Raw genomic sequence first — 18,038 nt, forward strand, 5'->3', positions numbered from 1 at the left:
GTTTTTTTTAATATACATGTATATGTATCTATCTATTACATATTATTGAAGCTGCATTCATTATACAAACAAAATCCGAGTAAATAATTTTAAACATTACGGCAACAGTTTGAAAAACCTTTGCAATTACGTCAAAAATCGTAGGCGGAAGACTCTATATAACGTCTTACGAGTTTTACAGATTACGTAAAAACCTTGATGCTTTAACTTGCATTACTTTTAATAATTTGCTTTGAAAATTGCATTTCATTTATCTCTTTCATTACAATGTAGTTCCTCAACATCGGTGGCTAAATATAAAAAAAAAATATCCTTGGAAGTTCCACAAACGTGGTTACCTTTAGTTCTTTATTGCAAATAAGATAATAAAATTAAATGTACTCGTAAATTCAACTTTCTTAGGTTTAACAAATATTGACTTAAATATATTTCAAAGAATATTGTTATAAATATTCGTTTAAAATGATTTGTCAAATTCGTTAATATAAAATTAAAACGATAACAGTAAAAACCCTGTATTATTCTAAAATATTTAAATTGTATTGTTGCATTGTGTATTGTTTGTTGAGCACTTGAACTTGTACTTGAGCGAAATATTTTTAATTGCACTATATTGACAAATTCACCTATAATATACATCTTAACTAAAAAAATACAAAACAAACTATACTAAAACCTTTATCTCCTTCATTTGTAACCAAGATCTAAAATAACTAAAATTAATAATTATTATAATGGTTTCAAATTACACATTTGTTTCTTACACACAAAACAAATTACATAATATTCATAAAATCACAGATACCTTGTTGTCATCATCTGGCGAGGTCTGCAAGAAAAGTTATTTTACATTACTTAAACTTAGTTAAAAGTTAAAGTTGAATTGTTTTTTATTTCATAGTAAATGAGGATAGCAATATTTATAACCAAATACCTTATTATTTTCGGTGGAAATACCTGCTCGAGAAGAACAAAGAAAATCTCGGAAATACATATTAAGTTGACATTTTGTTTCCAGTATTTTCAATTGAGTTAAAAACTATTTTAAAATTATTTTAATCTAAGTATTATCAACATAACATCACATACAATTACTTAAATTAATGAGCATTATTATTCGCTAGCATTCTTTCGTCTTGCCGTTTGCAATGACGCCATTGCCATTTGCGATAAAACCATTGCCGTTTGCGATCACGCCATTGCCGTTTGCGACAACGCCTTTGCCGTTTGCGATGACACCGTTACTCTTCGCTTCTGTGGTGACTGAGTCAGTCTTCTTGTTGTCGATGTTGACGTAGCTTCTGTAGTAGAAGTTACCGAACATGTACAGGAAGAGGCCGGCGTTGAGCGCCAGTAAGAAGTTGATAGACTTAGGGTAGTTGCAGTCGCAGAACATCACCACGAAGTTATGATAGAACACGATCACAAACTGAACCTAAACAAAATCAAAATTTAATGTATATAAATTGTATTCAATATTAAGAAGTAAAGTAGAGCAAATTCCCAAGTGATCGAATGGAGGATCCGACAAAAGCGGACATTTCCAACATTTTAGGATTAAAAAACTGGAGAAGGAATGTAGCAGCAGGAGGTTCATAAAAATAGTAAGTTCAGTCTTAAAATTATTGTTTACAAATATTTCTCATAGCTTTTTAAGCAAACTTTGTATAACAAATGAGAAATTGTTTACCAGTTGCAGGCTGGTGAGGTGTTTCTTCCACCAGAGGTACTTCTGGTACTGAGGCCCGAGTCCTGAGATCAGGTAGTACGTGTACATGATCACGTGGATGAAGGAGTTGATGACACCCAGCAGAGTTCCATGACCTCCTGCAACATAATTGCATAAGTAACTTTACAAATAATCCTAACAAAAAAACACAAAATCATTTATTAAGCATTAATTTGAATTTAGAGCAAAAAATGTACAAGAATAAAAATGTCATATTAATAATTCACCTGGAAGGAATTTAACTCCGATCCAAGCGCAAATTGGCATCATGGTGTGATGGTAAAGATGCAGGAATGATATTTGTCTGTTCTTTTTCCTAAGAACGAAAAATACCGTGTCCAAGAGTTCGATGATCTTCGCAGCGAAATACCACCAAACCGCTCCCGCCATCTAGATAATGAAAGAAAAAACCGGATTATGAAAAGAATATGTGCAAATATTTGGACTCAATATTTAAAGAATTAGTATGCACTGTATCACACAGCACTTCACTATAGAGGAAACTATTTTATTTTACGACTAATAATTTCAGATGCTTGAAATTAGCACTTATGTCACAAGTATTACTGCACTTGCAGACAATGTATGAAATTGCAGACAACTCTTTGATCATTATTAAAACTATAAGTTGTAAATTTTCAATACTTTTCATACTTACTCTGAATGCCTTAGGGTCATAGGAGTAATCCACAGGTTGGCAGCTAAAGTTATAGTCATTCCACCAGCCGGAGACTAAGCCCTGTGAGAAACAAAATTAATTATAAAATTGGACACAATTTTGCTAATGCAATAATGGCAAAAACAACTTATTAAGACAAAACTAGTGAATATTTTCTACTTCAACTTTGTAGTGTTATTTACTCATATATTCATAATCATCTATTTACCATGTCTTTTAGCTAAGTCTAAAACGTCAAGACACGGATTCTTGACATCATCTTTACACGGCAAACAATCATAGACTTTATCCGGTTCTACAATATTATAGAGCTTCAAATATTTTTTTATCTATTAAATACATGATTTGAAAGTGTTTACACAATTTTAGTATATCACACTACCGATTACTATTATTCCGATATTAAAATATCAACAATTCTTAAGACTGGTTATTCGAATATTTAAGAAACAATCAATGATTTTGTTTCCTCGTAAAAATCAAACCCGATCTATTATAATTTGAATTAAAACACATTGGTTTTCAATTTAAAATCAAATTTAAGAGCTTGTTTTAAAAGTTTTTAATTTTTAGTGTTATCAGAAAACTTTTTTTAATCTGAAAAAATACGTCGAAAAGGGAGAATGCTCGTTATTTGAAGAGGTAATTGAGAAATGTTCGAGAACGCAAAGAAAACGGAAAAAATATAATACGATTAATCTTTACTAATGTTAATTAATTCTTACAATGTTGAATTACAAGTCACACTTAGATATTTGCTTAAGTGATCCGATACCTAATTTGGTGTTTCTTAAACCGATTTAAGTTTTATTGACTTGTATGCAAAAAAGTTTAATAAAATTGGAATATCTCTAAATGAAAACTACAATTTGAATAAAAGATCTTGTAAGTCATCACCAGTAATGATGTTTGTGGATAATAATCTTATATATTGTTGTGCATATTTTTTATTAAATATTTGTACCGTAAAGGTAATCCTTAAATAATGAGTAACTCTTAAAATTCCATGTAAAGTTATCATTCCGGGTTTCGTCTAATAACTGTGTGTCGGAGGCCTAATTTTAGTCATCTCTTTCCACCATTCTCTTTACGAAAGTTTGGGAAGTGGATTTCACGGGGGATGGGACGCATAGGTTGGAAAAATAACCTCGATCAATGTGTTGCCAGATCTGTTGCAAATCTGAATCCAGCCTGTAATCGCTACTCTATTTTGGTGAATTCCTTATACTTTAGATACATAATTGTGATAAAAAAATCCTGGTCTAAAATATAATATATCGTAAAATTTTAAATGTCACAAGAAAGTCCGTTCCCATAAAGATATATTTACCTCATAAACTAAGAAGATGCTCATGAATATTTGCGTAATATTGTAGACGATGATGGGTTGCTTCAAGGAAAATGGTTTCCTATCTCTCATGTAGCGAGGACCCACTGACGTACAGAAGTACAGGTATGTGGCCAGCAGGGTCAGCAGGGGTCCAGGACCTGACATCAACCACCAGTTCTCCGTCCGAGGATCTGAGGGAATAACAAACAATTACGAGACGTTTTCGAAATATCGGTTTATTTGCAAATGCATAAACACAAGACGATCTTTCGCCAGTTTTTGTAATGAATTTTACAAAAATGATTTTGACATAAAAATAAAAAAGATGTTTCCTTTTAAATTAAAACGGTTAAACGAATTTCTGACCGTAAAAAAATTACAACATATAAAAACAATGTTAAGCTCGGATATTTGTTTGTGGGTGAAGAGAATTTGAAAATGTTAAATTATGTTAAAAACTAACATGTACACTTTACATTTACTTACGGGTTAATTATATTCTTGCAATAGGACAAAACTAAGTTATTTCTAAACAATACTTTTACCCATTGTTGTAATAAAGCACCATTAATTTTTTTACTTGCTATACTCGTACTTTATTCGGATTTCATTAATATTCAATTGTTAAATAATTATTACAAAGTAAATCAATAACGAAATTCTTCTCTATTAATTCATTTTTCCATTTAAAGATGGAAGCAAACAATAACAAACCGTTTCATTTTACTAACTAGTGTATTCGCTTACGCTAAAAACCAGTCTCATAGACCTTTACCTCAAACAATACCAATGGAAACAATATAAGAGTAGTTATAAATATTTTACAAATATTTATCCATTTACTACAAAGGCATCAAAAGCATGCGGTGAATATAAAATAAATTTGTTTGTTTAGCATGTCATTTCCATACAGCTGCGAGCGTACTTCGCTTGACTTACTATGAAGCCCCCTCCCCTTCCTCCTATCCCCCGCCGCCAACTGATGCAATGACTAACATCGCACGTGCTATATTCTAACACATAATAGTTATTCTTGACAACAAAGTGTAAACAAATAACGAGGATAAGAAAAATCGTAGGGTTATTTAAGGAGAGTCAGATTTTTCGCGGGTTTTTCTCATTAAAAATATTGATGCACATATTTTTCTATTTTCATTTAGACAACAACTGAAATATAATTCTCAAATGAAACAAAACCTAAAGTAATTTTACGTAATGCGTAATATAGTTTTAGAGTAAGTCCAAAATATACGGAAACCGAAAATCAAAACAATCGGTGTTTGAAAACACACTTATAAGACCTACCACAAAGATAATTTTCCTATACATTGATCAGGTCACGTTGATAGCAAATGCCCTGAGTTAACGCATCGCATATAAATTTGAAATTATAAAAGTATTTAATCTATTACGTTAGACGATTCAAGACCGTAAGGGGATACACGGACTGCTTCAAATAATGCGTTTTGTCAACATTTTAGTCGCAACTGAAAACTGTAACTATTATTAAGGTCTCTGTATGCCAACTCAACTTCTGACCGTTCAACGCCTGATTTTTTTAAGCTGTTCGTGTATATCGTCTTTATCTGGACAACGAATCACATTATTATAATGTCGTAAATATTTACATCAGGTGTTGTGATAACTCGCTTATAAATAATAATAAAATTCGTCGCAGTATGTTGAATTTATTAGTTTGTTTATATCCAATCATTTTATTATCAAGCTAATATTATGCCCAGTACGTGGGTAAGAATGGACATCAGCTGAGATGTGCTTCCCTTTGGCTTGTGCTTAAAAAAGACTAGCAATGCTCCCCAGTTTCGCCTGGATGGCAAATAATGTACGTATCATATAATATCTGTTAAATCTATATCCTTCCCGTTGATGTAAACCATAGTTTATGTTATTTAGTAATAATGTTTCTAGTGGTGAAACATTTTTTAATAACAAATAAACAATACAATCTGTACTCTTTACTATATTAGTATAGATTTACGTTCTTAGTTTGCATGTTTATAGATAACGAGCTGTTGCCCGCGACTTCGTCCGCGTGGTATTAGAAAACACACGAACTATATAAATTACAAAAAGCTACGCATCCCTCGGGAACCGGACATTTCTCTGGGATGAAGCTTATCCCATGTATACTCCAGACTTTGTTTTATATCTGTGCCTAATTCCAATAAAATATGTTGAACTGTTGCAGAATGATCGAGTGAACATTAAAAAAATAATTAATGAATCCCACGGGAACCGTAACTATTCCCGGGATAAAAAGTAGCCTATGTGTTCTTCCAGACTATGCTCTAAACCCGTACCAAATTTCATGGAGATCTGTTCAGCCGTTTAGGCTACAAACGCTAACAAACATCCATTCATCCGTCTAAAGTTTCGCATTTATAATATTAGTAAGATTCACATAATGAACATTGTATTAGTTGTTATACATAGAAAGTATACAAACAGCTCGATTCGAATTAAATTCGTTTAAGGTTTTTAACAACGTAGCTAAATAACTTCAAAATTATCGAAAACAAGATTGAAATGCGACCTTTCATGTTATATGGAGGTTGGCGATGCAGAAATCGTCATGCAATATTACGACAAAAGAAGTTGGCCAACTGAGAAATGACTGCACCGGATCTGTGACGAAATTAAATACTAAATTTCTTCACGATACAATAAAACGTTTAATCTATAATCCAGAAAGATTAATAAACTGCGGCTTTTCTATTACAACCGTAAAAATTATGTTTTTTTTTTCAGAAGAGAGATGTCGTTTTATGTTTGACATTGTTTCTCGACTTACTTTTGTCATCGAAACTTGAAGATTTAATTATCTGGATGAATTCGAGGTATTTTTTGTATATATTTTAAGTTTTTCGATTCTAGTAGGAGCAGCTGACTCCCCCCCTTACCTTTGGTGCCTGACATTTGTTACTCTATTTACATAACTAAAAAATTGAATCAAATACAGTAATTTACAATCGTATGCTGTATTCATACATTTTCATCCATTAAAAGTTACAAAATGAATTGTTCGTTTTAATATGGCTATTAAAAATATAACCTGTTTTACGTGATTTAAAATAATAATGTTACTGTATCGCTGAGGTTAAAAATAACAATGTTTCTGAAACGTTGTTTTGACATTTAAATAACTTGTATCGACCGGTAGAGCTACTCTGTGGATTTTTATCTTCTTTGCAAATGGGTGCTTTGAGTTACTTAGTGGCAATACTGTATTTTTATTTGTAAAAAAATTAAACGATCATTTATACTAATATCGATGTTTTCTGTTATAATACGATATTCATACTAATATCATCCCTTTTTAGTTAAATGTAAATCAAAACATGTTCAAAATATTTAAATTACAATGCATTAATCATTTTTTTAGGATCTAATCCTTATTTGAATATATCCTCTTAAACAATAATTAAACCATACTAATACTAATATTATAAATGCCAAAGTTTAGATGGATGGATGTTTGTTAGAGTTTGTAGCCTAAACATTTTAACAGATTTCGCTGAAACTTGGTATAGATGTAGAGGATAATCTGGAAGAACTCATAGGCCCACTTTAGTTTTTTTTTTAATCCACGATGGTGGAGTTGCGGGCGAAAGCTAGTCTTATTACATTTACATATTGCAGTGTTTTTTTAAAAATTAAACCACAATGTATTTACGTAAAGTTCGCATTAAAAACAAATAAAAAAATATTTCTTACCACTGTTCCTCTCCATAAACCTCTTGTAAGAGTCAACGAATGACATATTGTATGAAGAACTTGCACCTGCAACAAACAAGGTTATGTTAAATTAAAAGAAACATTTAAATCAGTAGAAATATTACAAACCAATGTTTTATATTGATAAAAAAATTCTTTCTTATAAAATTGGTATTGAAAACGCTTAGGTAATCTTTAGACACACCTAAGTTGGATACTTATACTAGTATTGTCCCAACATCATACGTATTTTCATACATATGGATAATACATCTTTTTTTAATAATCGTAAGAGTCACGTAAATAAACTTCTGTACTTTTTTGCGTATCTACCAGACCGAAAACGATGTTTTTGCCCGTTATTTTATACTATTTTTGTACATTATGGAAATATTTTGATAAGCTTGTAAAACCACAATTCTCAAGTATTAAGGAACATTCGAAAAGAATTCGTTAAGAATTTTAAATGCAGTTTGTACGTTTCGTAAGATGAATAACACTAACCTCTTAAAATCAGAATAACTCTCCTTTCCACTAGGAAACACTAACACACAGCACAGAGTAATCTTTCTCCGATAAGTCACACTTGCATACTGGCATTCATGAATATATTTGTATATAAAATTAAATTAGTCTATTGCAAAAGGCAGCCTTCGGATGGCACTGGCCGACTTGTTTGTTTAACTTAGTCTTGTGTCAATTTTGATTCTGCTTTCCCTTTTTATTTAAATGCATTATTATGCTAATTAATTTCTAGTTTTCGTTTAATGGACGACATCTATGCAACATTTATAAATGAATGATAATCGGAACAAATTGTGCAATTATCTCATTATTAGTAAATTAACATATTCCAACCTTGGCACATTCTTTTGTAATTTCTTTCTAAGAATGCTTTCAAATTTTAATGGACTTCTTCACATTTTTAACTCATAAATGTAAAAATTTAATAAAAGGCAATAATTTATTTGAATACACTTGAATCTTCGTTCACAAATTGTATTAAACCACAGTAAATGAATGTGTATAACATTTCAGTTAAAATTTTAACTATTTCGGTCTACTTAAAAAATAAGAATTTGCATATTGTTAGGCTTTTAATCTGTTTTAATTGTATCATACAATAATTTTATTGCTTACAAATTTATTTTTGTAACGAATAAAAAACGTATTACATCACGATTTAACATATCAGTTTATACAGAATGTTAAAAAGATTAAACTTTACTCTATTGAGAAATGATTTATTGTGAAAAGTTTAATTTGTAAAGGTAATAAAAATAAAGTCTATGTTTTTAAATTCTCATCCACAAGAATAAAATCCGAGATTGCATGAATATGTTTACGAAGAAATACGAAGCATTCGGATGTTCAAAAAGTTAGTCCTCATCACCAATATTCGTGAGAACGTATTTCTAATACCATCGAAAAAGTATCGAATTTGTGTGAAACATATCATCAAATCTTATATTTCGTTGATGGTTATACTAATAGATTCTCGCAATTGTCATTCGTGATAGTAATTGTAAAAACCCTTGTCTTCTTCGACTTAAACTAAGATGTTTAATAAAATAACGACTAGCCAAGTAGCCGTAGTAGTTATTTATTGCTTAAAGGACCCAGCAACCTAAACATCTTGTATCATTAGCACGTAACGCGTCAGAATTTTCGCGACAACGCGCAAATTCTCCACGATCAAGGACATTGTGCCTAAAGAATGCCACTAATATATTCCTATTACTATTTTCAATAAAACCTGTACACTTCATATGCTTACGGCAAACCAGATCGCAGAATGTCCCATAATATTCACAATACCGGTCTCGGGACTGACTATTCGTAATAAATAACGTCTCAATCGGTTTTATTTACAAATTTTACAGCTGTCATGAGAAAATCTCATTTTATTGTAAATTGACGTATCCATAGATTATATTTATATTCGTATTTGTGGTTACATAAGTTCTTACTTCGATATACATCGATTGGTTATTGAAAATGCATATATTAGCTGTCCGAAAATCCGTCTGCGAGGTATTAAATAAAAATTCGAGATCTGTTTAGCCGTTTATTCTGTAAACTCTAACATACATTCATGAATCTAAACTTTCGCATTTATAATATTATTCAGATAACCACAAATTAGATAGAAAAAAACTATTCTTATACGTTAAATAAAGATATTGGTAAAGTGCAAACATTGGTGAAGTGTTTGAGCAAACATTGGGCCAAAAGGTCGTAACATTGAACTTGGCAGCGGCATCTGGCGGTCAGGTTGCGTAACTCACACTAGCGAACGCTTGCCGATTTTGATGACGCTATTCTAAAGGGGCGTAACTCTACTAATTCGATTGTCGTAGAAAGATTACCATTATTGCTTATATTAAAGAAAAGTCAATTTCTAGTAAAATCCTTCATATTAATTATACTAATATTATAAAAGCAAAAGTTTAAATGGATGGAATGTTTTTACGTATCTCCTAATCGGGTTGACGGATTGTGACGAATCTTGGCAAAAATGTAGAAAATATTCTGGGAGAAAACATAGACTATGTCCTATATTTTTTAATTTGCGCTTTTGTGCACTGTCGACGTCGCAGGCAAAAGCTAGTAAGAACTAATTTTTGACTTAAAGATACATTTTATAAAATGTTTAATATTTCTGAATGCTAAATTAACCAGCTATATTATTAGTATTGCCGTGATTTTGTTTTAATCGCCATATTATGGTCGTTGAACTTATAGCCTTCAGTTGCAACTGTTTTTTTAAACAACCTGTACATTCAGCCAAGATCGAAATAGTGTTTTTAATTATTTTAAATTCAAAACATATTCCGTCCAAACAATGTTTATAGATGCGGTCCATAAAAGATTCACTACAAACCCTTAGGTTAAGGCCATTAGGGTTTTATGTAACATCAATAAAAAATTACGTGACCCACGAAATAAGTCTGATAAAATAAGAACTTTCTATTTTGAACCCTAAGACCAAGCAACAAGGTACAATTTAGTCGAAGAAAGCATGTCCATTTTATACACGCCTTAAATACACGGTTATAAGCATCATCTACTAGGAAATTGTGTCAAAGTCGATATTGTAATTAATTTTGCTAAAAAGGCGAGCAATACATTTGAGGCTTAGAAGGACCTTGACCTTGGTGTAATACTCGGCCTAGGAGTATCACTCACGGGGCAAGATATAACACAGCTAAGTTCGACAAGAATGGTGACATTTTTAACATTGACAGGGTCAGATTACGTTTAGTCTACGTCATACTCGTTAATTGGTTTACCAAACCTTGGCCCCCAGCAACGGCGTGTGCTATAGAGCTACAAGGATCTCATGGCACTTTTTTGATATTCCAGGGGCGCGCGTAAATTTTAGAGTTACCAGTAAGCAAAAAATTACCAACTTCTTTCGAAATTGTCTGATGTTGCAAACAAAAAAATATGCTGTTTTTTCGAAATCGCATTTCTAAATGCAGTTGCAGCTCTCTCATTGGTCAAACACAACTAACATGAGGGTAAGTTTTTCTTGCCGTAAGATTGGTTAGAAATATGTAAAAAGAAAACATAATATGAACAGGAACAGAGATGTAAACACAGCACGACACGAATAAGGTTGACATTGATCTTTCCAAACCAGTAATATATTGGGAAAACCGAAATTCTTGAATCTTGAATATATTCAAGGAAATATTTCTTAGCACTTAATAATACATTTTTGGCAATTTAGATACATTCCGGTAATTAAGTGGGTTTCCCCTATTTTTCTGTTTTTGCAGTACTATTTTAAAATTGCTTAAAAAACATACATTCGAGATTCAGCATTGACTACTTTTAAAAGGTTTAAATAAAAAGGCTTTTCGTTTAATTATAAAGTAATAATTACGATAATTTATTAAATGAAGAAAGCCAATTACTGATTATATTTTTATTAACAATACGTGAGATAATATTCAAAGATAATTTATCACATTGTTTTTCAACACAAGTGAAGATTACTATCAATTGATAAGACCGTCATAATTTGAGAATGACGCTCGACTTTTGTTCTGTGTTGTTACTGTAATGAGTTAAACGAGCAGGTTCATTCGTACAAAAGATTTTATTGCGTGCTCTACCATTGTGATCTATGGGGAAGGAGTTACGAAGCCTGCCTGGATGACATTTCTGTAGATAACTTCAAAATCAAGATGACATCGATAATGGGAATCTTGAAAGATTCCAAGCAAACAAGTGGAACTCTTGGTGTTTAGCAAGGTAGAGAAAGGAAGATGAGAAATAGTTACATGTAGTAGTAGATGGAAAGGGGAAAGAAATTCTGGAATTGGAAAAAAGAAAGAATGATGTTCTTTTTTTCAAAATTCTGTTCTTCAAAATCGATCGCTTTTACTTCTTTCACTGAATATTACTCTTATGTTGGCTACATTGGATTTTGTAATGATTTTAAATTCCGATTTTCAAATTGCAAATGCAACATAACTAACTGTCGTTTTTGCCTTTGTCTTACATTGACATGTTTCGCAACTTTAAGTTTTAATTATGTGAATGGGTTATTAGATACAACGTGTCTGCGGCATTATTGCGAATACTGACTTTGTGAGGGCACAATAGACCTCAACTGTATGATTATAGTGCACAGTCGCAGTGCGTAATATTCTATTATTTACAAGCAAACTGATATACCAATCTGATATTTTTTATGCTGGAGTTAATTATTTTTATTATAATTGTTTCCCAAACTCGAAAGCAACCTCCTTAAAATCCAGTCGTATTATAATTCACCAAAATAGTTTAAAAATAACATTCCTAGATTATGTTCCGTCAGTATTTAAATCTGTATGAATGTTTAGAATTAATAATTAAAAGGAATATATATTCCGATAAAATGTAAATAATAGTTTTAAATAGAAAATTACCAAATATCTAAAAACTGCACTATCGTTATTTAACTAAAGCATTATTTATTTATTAACATAACTTCATACAATATCGTTATTATTCTAAGAATGATTCGCCTAAAATAAAAGTAAAATCATTTATAATAACAAACATATGTAAATTAAATGGACTCATGTTTCCAAACCAAGTTAACATGACATGTTAAATTTAATACAAACATAATATCATACTAAGTACTTGCGTCATCGAAAGACAGACAGTTTAATAGTTTGATTAATAAGTTTTAAAAATACCAATATTATCCAAACTTTCGCATTCACAATATTAGAAGTAACATCTAGATCTTTGATGTAGAAATGTTAGAAAATAGAAACTGAGCTGAATTTTTTTTTATTGTGTGCATAAAAAACTCAAATAGCAATGCACTTAATAGATTTAAAAAAAGGAGGAGGTTATACGTCTGTACAAAACATTTACATACAAACAAATTACAATATGCACCAAATATTGAGTAAATAGTCTCAAGTTCAAGTTACATTATAATTTAATAAGAGGTCAGTGTGTCGTGAGATTTTTCTGCCAAAGATGAATTGACAAAATGCAAATAATTGAATAAAACGTCATGGAAATGAAGTAATAAATGTTACAAATCGTTCTTTAATTGAAGACATTAAAATGCATTTTTGTTCCGTTTTCCGACTTGAAGTCATTACTGAGTTGATTTACAAATGGGCCATGGAATGCAGGAAACCAAAAAAGTGTAATGTGGGTCTCGAAATCATTGATCATTCGAAATGCTGAACCTTTGCACTTTGACCACCAAAGTTGCGACCTGCTTTAGAAGGAAAAACATGACAGATAATGAAACATCGCGGGAGACTATTAGTCTATTTATTTCAAAAACCACTAAGCACATGTGCTGGTCTTGGTTCATAGTTTTACATTACTACCTGTCAAAGCAAAATACAAACGTATTCATAATTTCTGCCTTAGAACGATTTCTATCAAATCTAAGCCAAATTTAACTAGCAATATTTATTATTCTATTCATATGGTAATTTGTATGATGTCATATCTATCATTTTATTGACATAGAGCAGTTGCTATCGCAGTATGTAATCAATCGATTGCATGTCGAACACCTTGACTGTCGTACTGCAATATAATTACAGGTTAAGTTTTACTCGTGTCATTCCACATAAAATATTCTTGTTATAATTTAACCTAATTTCAGTAATTAAACATGTTATAATTGTTAACCTATTCATTGTTATTAAATAGGATTTTTTTTGATACCACAGTGTATATCGATCGCAAAAAAGTTAACAACGAAATGTCGCGAAATATTTCCCGCGCTTTCAATGCGCGTCCAACATGGCCGCTAAGGATATTGCCAACTTGCTTACAATCGGTTGAATTGCGACAGAAACTAATGTGTCAGGTTAATACAACCTCGCTTTGGGTGTTTTTATTAATGAGATTGCTAAAGTAAAACAAAGATATTAGTCAGCGGATCGTTTGTATACAGCTTGCGACAGAGTCATTGACCTTCGGGCTATAGCCTATTGTTGCTATTTAAATTGGACATGAGCATATGTTTAATAATAGTTCATATTTCGCATTGAATGGAATTAAAGTAACTAATTAAATATTTTTAACAACGACTAAGGACTTCACGTGGCTGATTAGGTAAAGTTTCACTTTAGAAACAATTGTTTTACCTACAAATATGTAATAAAAGTAACTACGGAGTGAACTATCTTGAGATAGTTAAAAACTGATGTACCAAATAATTCGGACTCATCTTTACAGATTACTTTTGAGAGGCGTAATTATTTACGTAAGTTATGTCACGAGATCGAAAACCTGTCCATTGTGTTCATGCCTTACTTTTACGGCCACCTGTTCGAGTACTAGTAATTGATTATAAAATAAAAGAAAACAAAAATCCTAACTGACCTAAAACATTCTAGGCAATGTTACAATTGGAATGACACTCCATATAAAAGTTATAGGCTACTTTTTATCTCAATGTTGCGCGGACGAAGTCACTGGCAACAACTATACACATAAACATCTTTAAATGTTCGTATACATATATTAATAGTAAACTATTGTAATTATCAACGCAAGTAATGTTTGTAGTAAAACATTTTGCATTAAACAATTTCTCACTTCAAGAATCGAGTCGAACATTGCTATGTTTACATTAGTATATAAAGTGCTCTGGTCATCTGTTTGCTTATTATGCGATCTTTATGTACTGAGGTGTCGGCAAATAAACATACTCATCTAGAGTAAATACAATGTCAAGAACTATTATGACATGATTTTTAACTTTACTATATTTCGATGAAGATATTAAAAGGAAATGGCGAATGAAATCATCGAAAGCTTTTTAGCAGGTACACCTTAAAGTACTCGATGCTTAAAAACTTTTAAAATGGTGGCTAAATTTTTATTAGGTCTAGGAGTTTATGACTTTATCTATATCTATACTATTATAATAAAGCATAAATACACACTTCTTTGTTGCCTAAAATCTCAGCAATTACAGCATATTTTTTAATAATTCTTTAATAAAAAACCCTACACTAACGTTATGCTTTAGGCTATGTATTTTCACGCTATTAAACTTAGACGGTAAATTTATGGAAAACCATATGGGAAAGAGACCATAAACTACAAGCTGCCGACATTAAGGAAGCAATGTTATTATGGTAACGATAATTTTAACATTTGCCGCAAAGCCGCACGGGAATAGCTAGTACTAACTAAAATAATTTCTAGTAATCATATTTACCATACTTCGTACTAATAATGCGAAAGTTTGACCATTCAAATGTGACGATGATTTTGGGACTACGTATTTACATAATGGTTCAACGAATGTCACTGAAGTTTGGCATAGAAATGCAGAACATATGCAAATAATAATTATTTTTTAATTCCGCGTCGACGGAACGTAGGGGACATCAAATGTGCAAGCGCACTTAATCCTTGGCAGGAATATTGTACGAACAAAGCAGCCTTGATATTTAATTGCCTATACGAGTAATAATGTTAATTTTTTTGTATTATGCATTTTAATTTGCGAGATATAAAATTAACTTGTTTTTAACGTATATTCTTTATTTTCAGTTACACATTTGTCCTTTCGATTTTCCCGTTCCGCATTTTTAACCGAAGCAATAACCAGAACGAATTGGAATTGGAGATTCAAAGAATGGGTTGAAAGGAATCAAGAGTATCATAATAGTGGAGATACACAAAATTCCACCTTACAGCAATTAGATGTGGTCTAAATTGCTTCAAACTGGATAGAAAAACAGGAGACCGTCAGCTGTCAGAAAACAGGACATATTATAAAATTCTTATCAATAGCACGATGGTTAAAATCGAGGTAATTAAAAAATTTAATATGCTAATTTTTTTCTTTATTTATTCACGAAGCCAAGACACGAGCAACGCTCTTTTATTGCCTACTAGCTTTCGCCCTCGAATCCGTCAGCGTGGAATTAAAAAAAAAACAAAAGTGAGTAGCTTCAGTGTTGTTCCAGTCTATCCTCTACATCTGTGCCGAATTTCGAGATCCGATCAGCCGTTTAGGATACAAACTACTCGTATAACAAACATCCATCCATCTAAACTTTCGCATTTATAATATTAGTAAGATTATATGTGTTTATGTTTTTAAACGGGCGGAGAGTCTACAAAACATTTCAGTTGGTAACTTATTGAAAAAAGTAAAAGATTGAAGTACGCCGGCTGATATTTCTCTAGAGAACTGGAATACAGTCAGCGTCAAGGGCGGCTTGCGACATACGTATTGTATACGAGATCATGTCGCTTACGTAAGTCCCAGGTTCGATACATTGCATACTTTTTATGTTAATACTCGACACACACATTACTTTGTTAAGTTACATGGATTAAAACTTAATACTTGATAACTAACGTGTGAAATCTATCTCAAACATTGTTACCTATCCGCGCTAATTCAATTTGATCCAACCGATCTAAAGACCGCAGTAGATATCGAAAATATTGTTTATAATGAGATTGAAATAATTCAATTGGCAAATATTGTAGCTGTCGTATATCACTTATAAAATATTATTTTCTAGTCTAAATAGTAATAAATAAGTACATTTTAATGGTATTTCCTATGACGCTAGCGTGCATGTAGCAATTTGTTACGTCTTCGGAGGCATGTTAGATCTAAACATAAACAAACTACAAAACAGTTTATCTTAACAATGACGACGGCTAGAAATTGATCCGTTCATTGTATAATTGTAATGCATATGATATAATTAGCATTTACATGACGCTTGGAATATCCCTATACGGCTAGACTTGCTTCTAGTAAAATGAAGTTTATATATTTTTTTATTTGTTTTTTCTAAGCCGAGTAATTTCCATGTTGATCAGGAAGTCAATTTTCCGGCCAGCATTTTGCATTGCCTTTTTACGATAAAATAGTTAACAGGTTTTCTTAATATATTTATTTATGTGTTAATTTAGTTAAAAGCAATGTTGCAGGATAACCCTGGAGTGTATTTTATTACTGTGATTACTATTATATTTAATATTTTCTGAAATTTCCTATATTTTGTTTCACGAGTTAAATAATTATTTGTATTATAATAATATTTTGTTTTCTTTTTGAACTGGCCCAATGCTTCCGCCAACGGAATATACTGAAACTAGCTCCTTATGACATCAGCCATCCGAATCTTTCAGTAACCCAACCTTTGTTATCCTTAAATATTAAAATTGTATGAAAAATGTTTTTTTTTTTCAGTTGAAAATAGCATAATTTTTTTTTTCAGGGGAACACGATATTGTCACGGCTTCGGGTACAGAATTAATTAAAACGGCGTTTGTACATATTTCATATTTATTTTTTATTTTTCAATTTAAAAAAATGATTCTTCATGGACTTAACATAAATTGATTAATTTAATTTAAATTATTTTTTTTATTAAAAAAAATATTAAAAATCTAACTTACCGTTCATCTTCAACACTACACAAAACAGCACAAAATATAGTTAGTGTAATAAAACACGATAAAATAAAGCACTTGTATCACAAGTTGCGCGGTGCGGCCGTGCGGGGGCGCGCGGGTGCGTTCGCTGGTGTGCGCGCTGAACGTTCGTGTCACGGAGTGCGCACGCGCAGCCTCCGCACTCTATAATAACCGATCCTACTGAGACACTAACGTGAACTTGAAGATGACGATTCATGTAACGCAAGCATATTAGATCAGGATCCCGAAGCCGACAGACACACGTCATTTCTCCAAAGTCAACATTTAGATAGCGGTCGCTATACGAGTTGTGGGAGCCTTAAGTTGTGTAGATTTAGAGAAAAAAAACATTTACCGCATTTTAGCAAAGCTGAGACTTTGTGAGCGGATATACTCAACAGAGGAGATTCCGATAAAACATAAAATTTAGATAATGGCTTTCAAAGTTATTGAAGGCTCGGTTTTGGAAAGATAAACACCTAACATCATTTGAGCAAAGCTGAAATAGATATACTTTACTATTGTAACTCTATGAATGTTCGCTGACCCGAGATCTAAGTATACCTATCATTATTAAGTATACCTTGTTATTAAAACAATGTTGACTCCAAGAAAATGTAAAGTAG

General features: G+C 31.7%; 1 protein-coding gene across 3 annotated transcripts; it reads right to left on the reverse strand.

Annotated features, from left to right (window-relative positions):
* Positions 1–473: 473 nt before the first annotated feature.
* LOC106100119 (elongation of very long chain fatty acids protein AAEL008004-like) lies at positions 474–17,585 on the reverse strand. 3 transcript variants are annotated; one of them, XM_013278858.1, is made up of 7 exons: positions 17,395–17,585; positions 7,474–7,539; positions 3,739–3,929; positions 2,388–2,468; positions 1,957–2,119; positions 1,691–1,827; positions 474–1,435 (listed from the first exon to the last, which is right to left on the reverse strand). In XM_013278858.1, the coding sequence occupies exons 1-7, from the start codon at positions 17,399–17,401 to the stop codon at positions 1,121–1,123; spliced, it is 960 nt and encodes a 319-aa protein (XP_013134312.1). In that variant the 5' UTR covers positions 17,402–17,585; the 3' UTR covers positions 474–1,120. The 3 variants fall into 3 exon arrangements, with proteins under 3 accessions (XP_013134312.1, XP_013134313.1, XP_013134314.1); XM_013278859.1 differs by lacking the exon at positions 17,395–17,585 and adding an exon at positions 9,251–9,353; XM_013278860.1 differs by lacking the exon at positions 17,395–17,585 and adding an exon at positions 7,978–8,257.
* Between the last annotated feature and the right edge of the window lie 453 nt (positions 17,586–18,038).

Source organism: Papilio polytes, unplaced genomic scaffold (genome assembly GCF_000836215.1).
Source record: "Papilio polytes unplaced genomic scaffold, Ppol_1.0 DF824069.1, whole genome shotgun sequence".
Lineage (NCBI taxonomy): Eukaryota > Metazoa > Arthropoda > Insecta > Lepidoptera > Papilionidae > Papilio > Papilio polytes.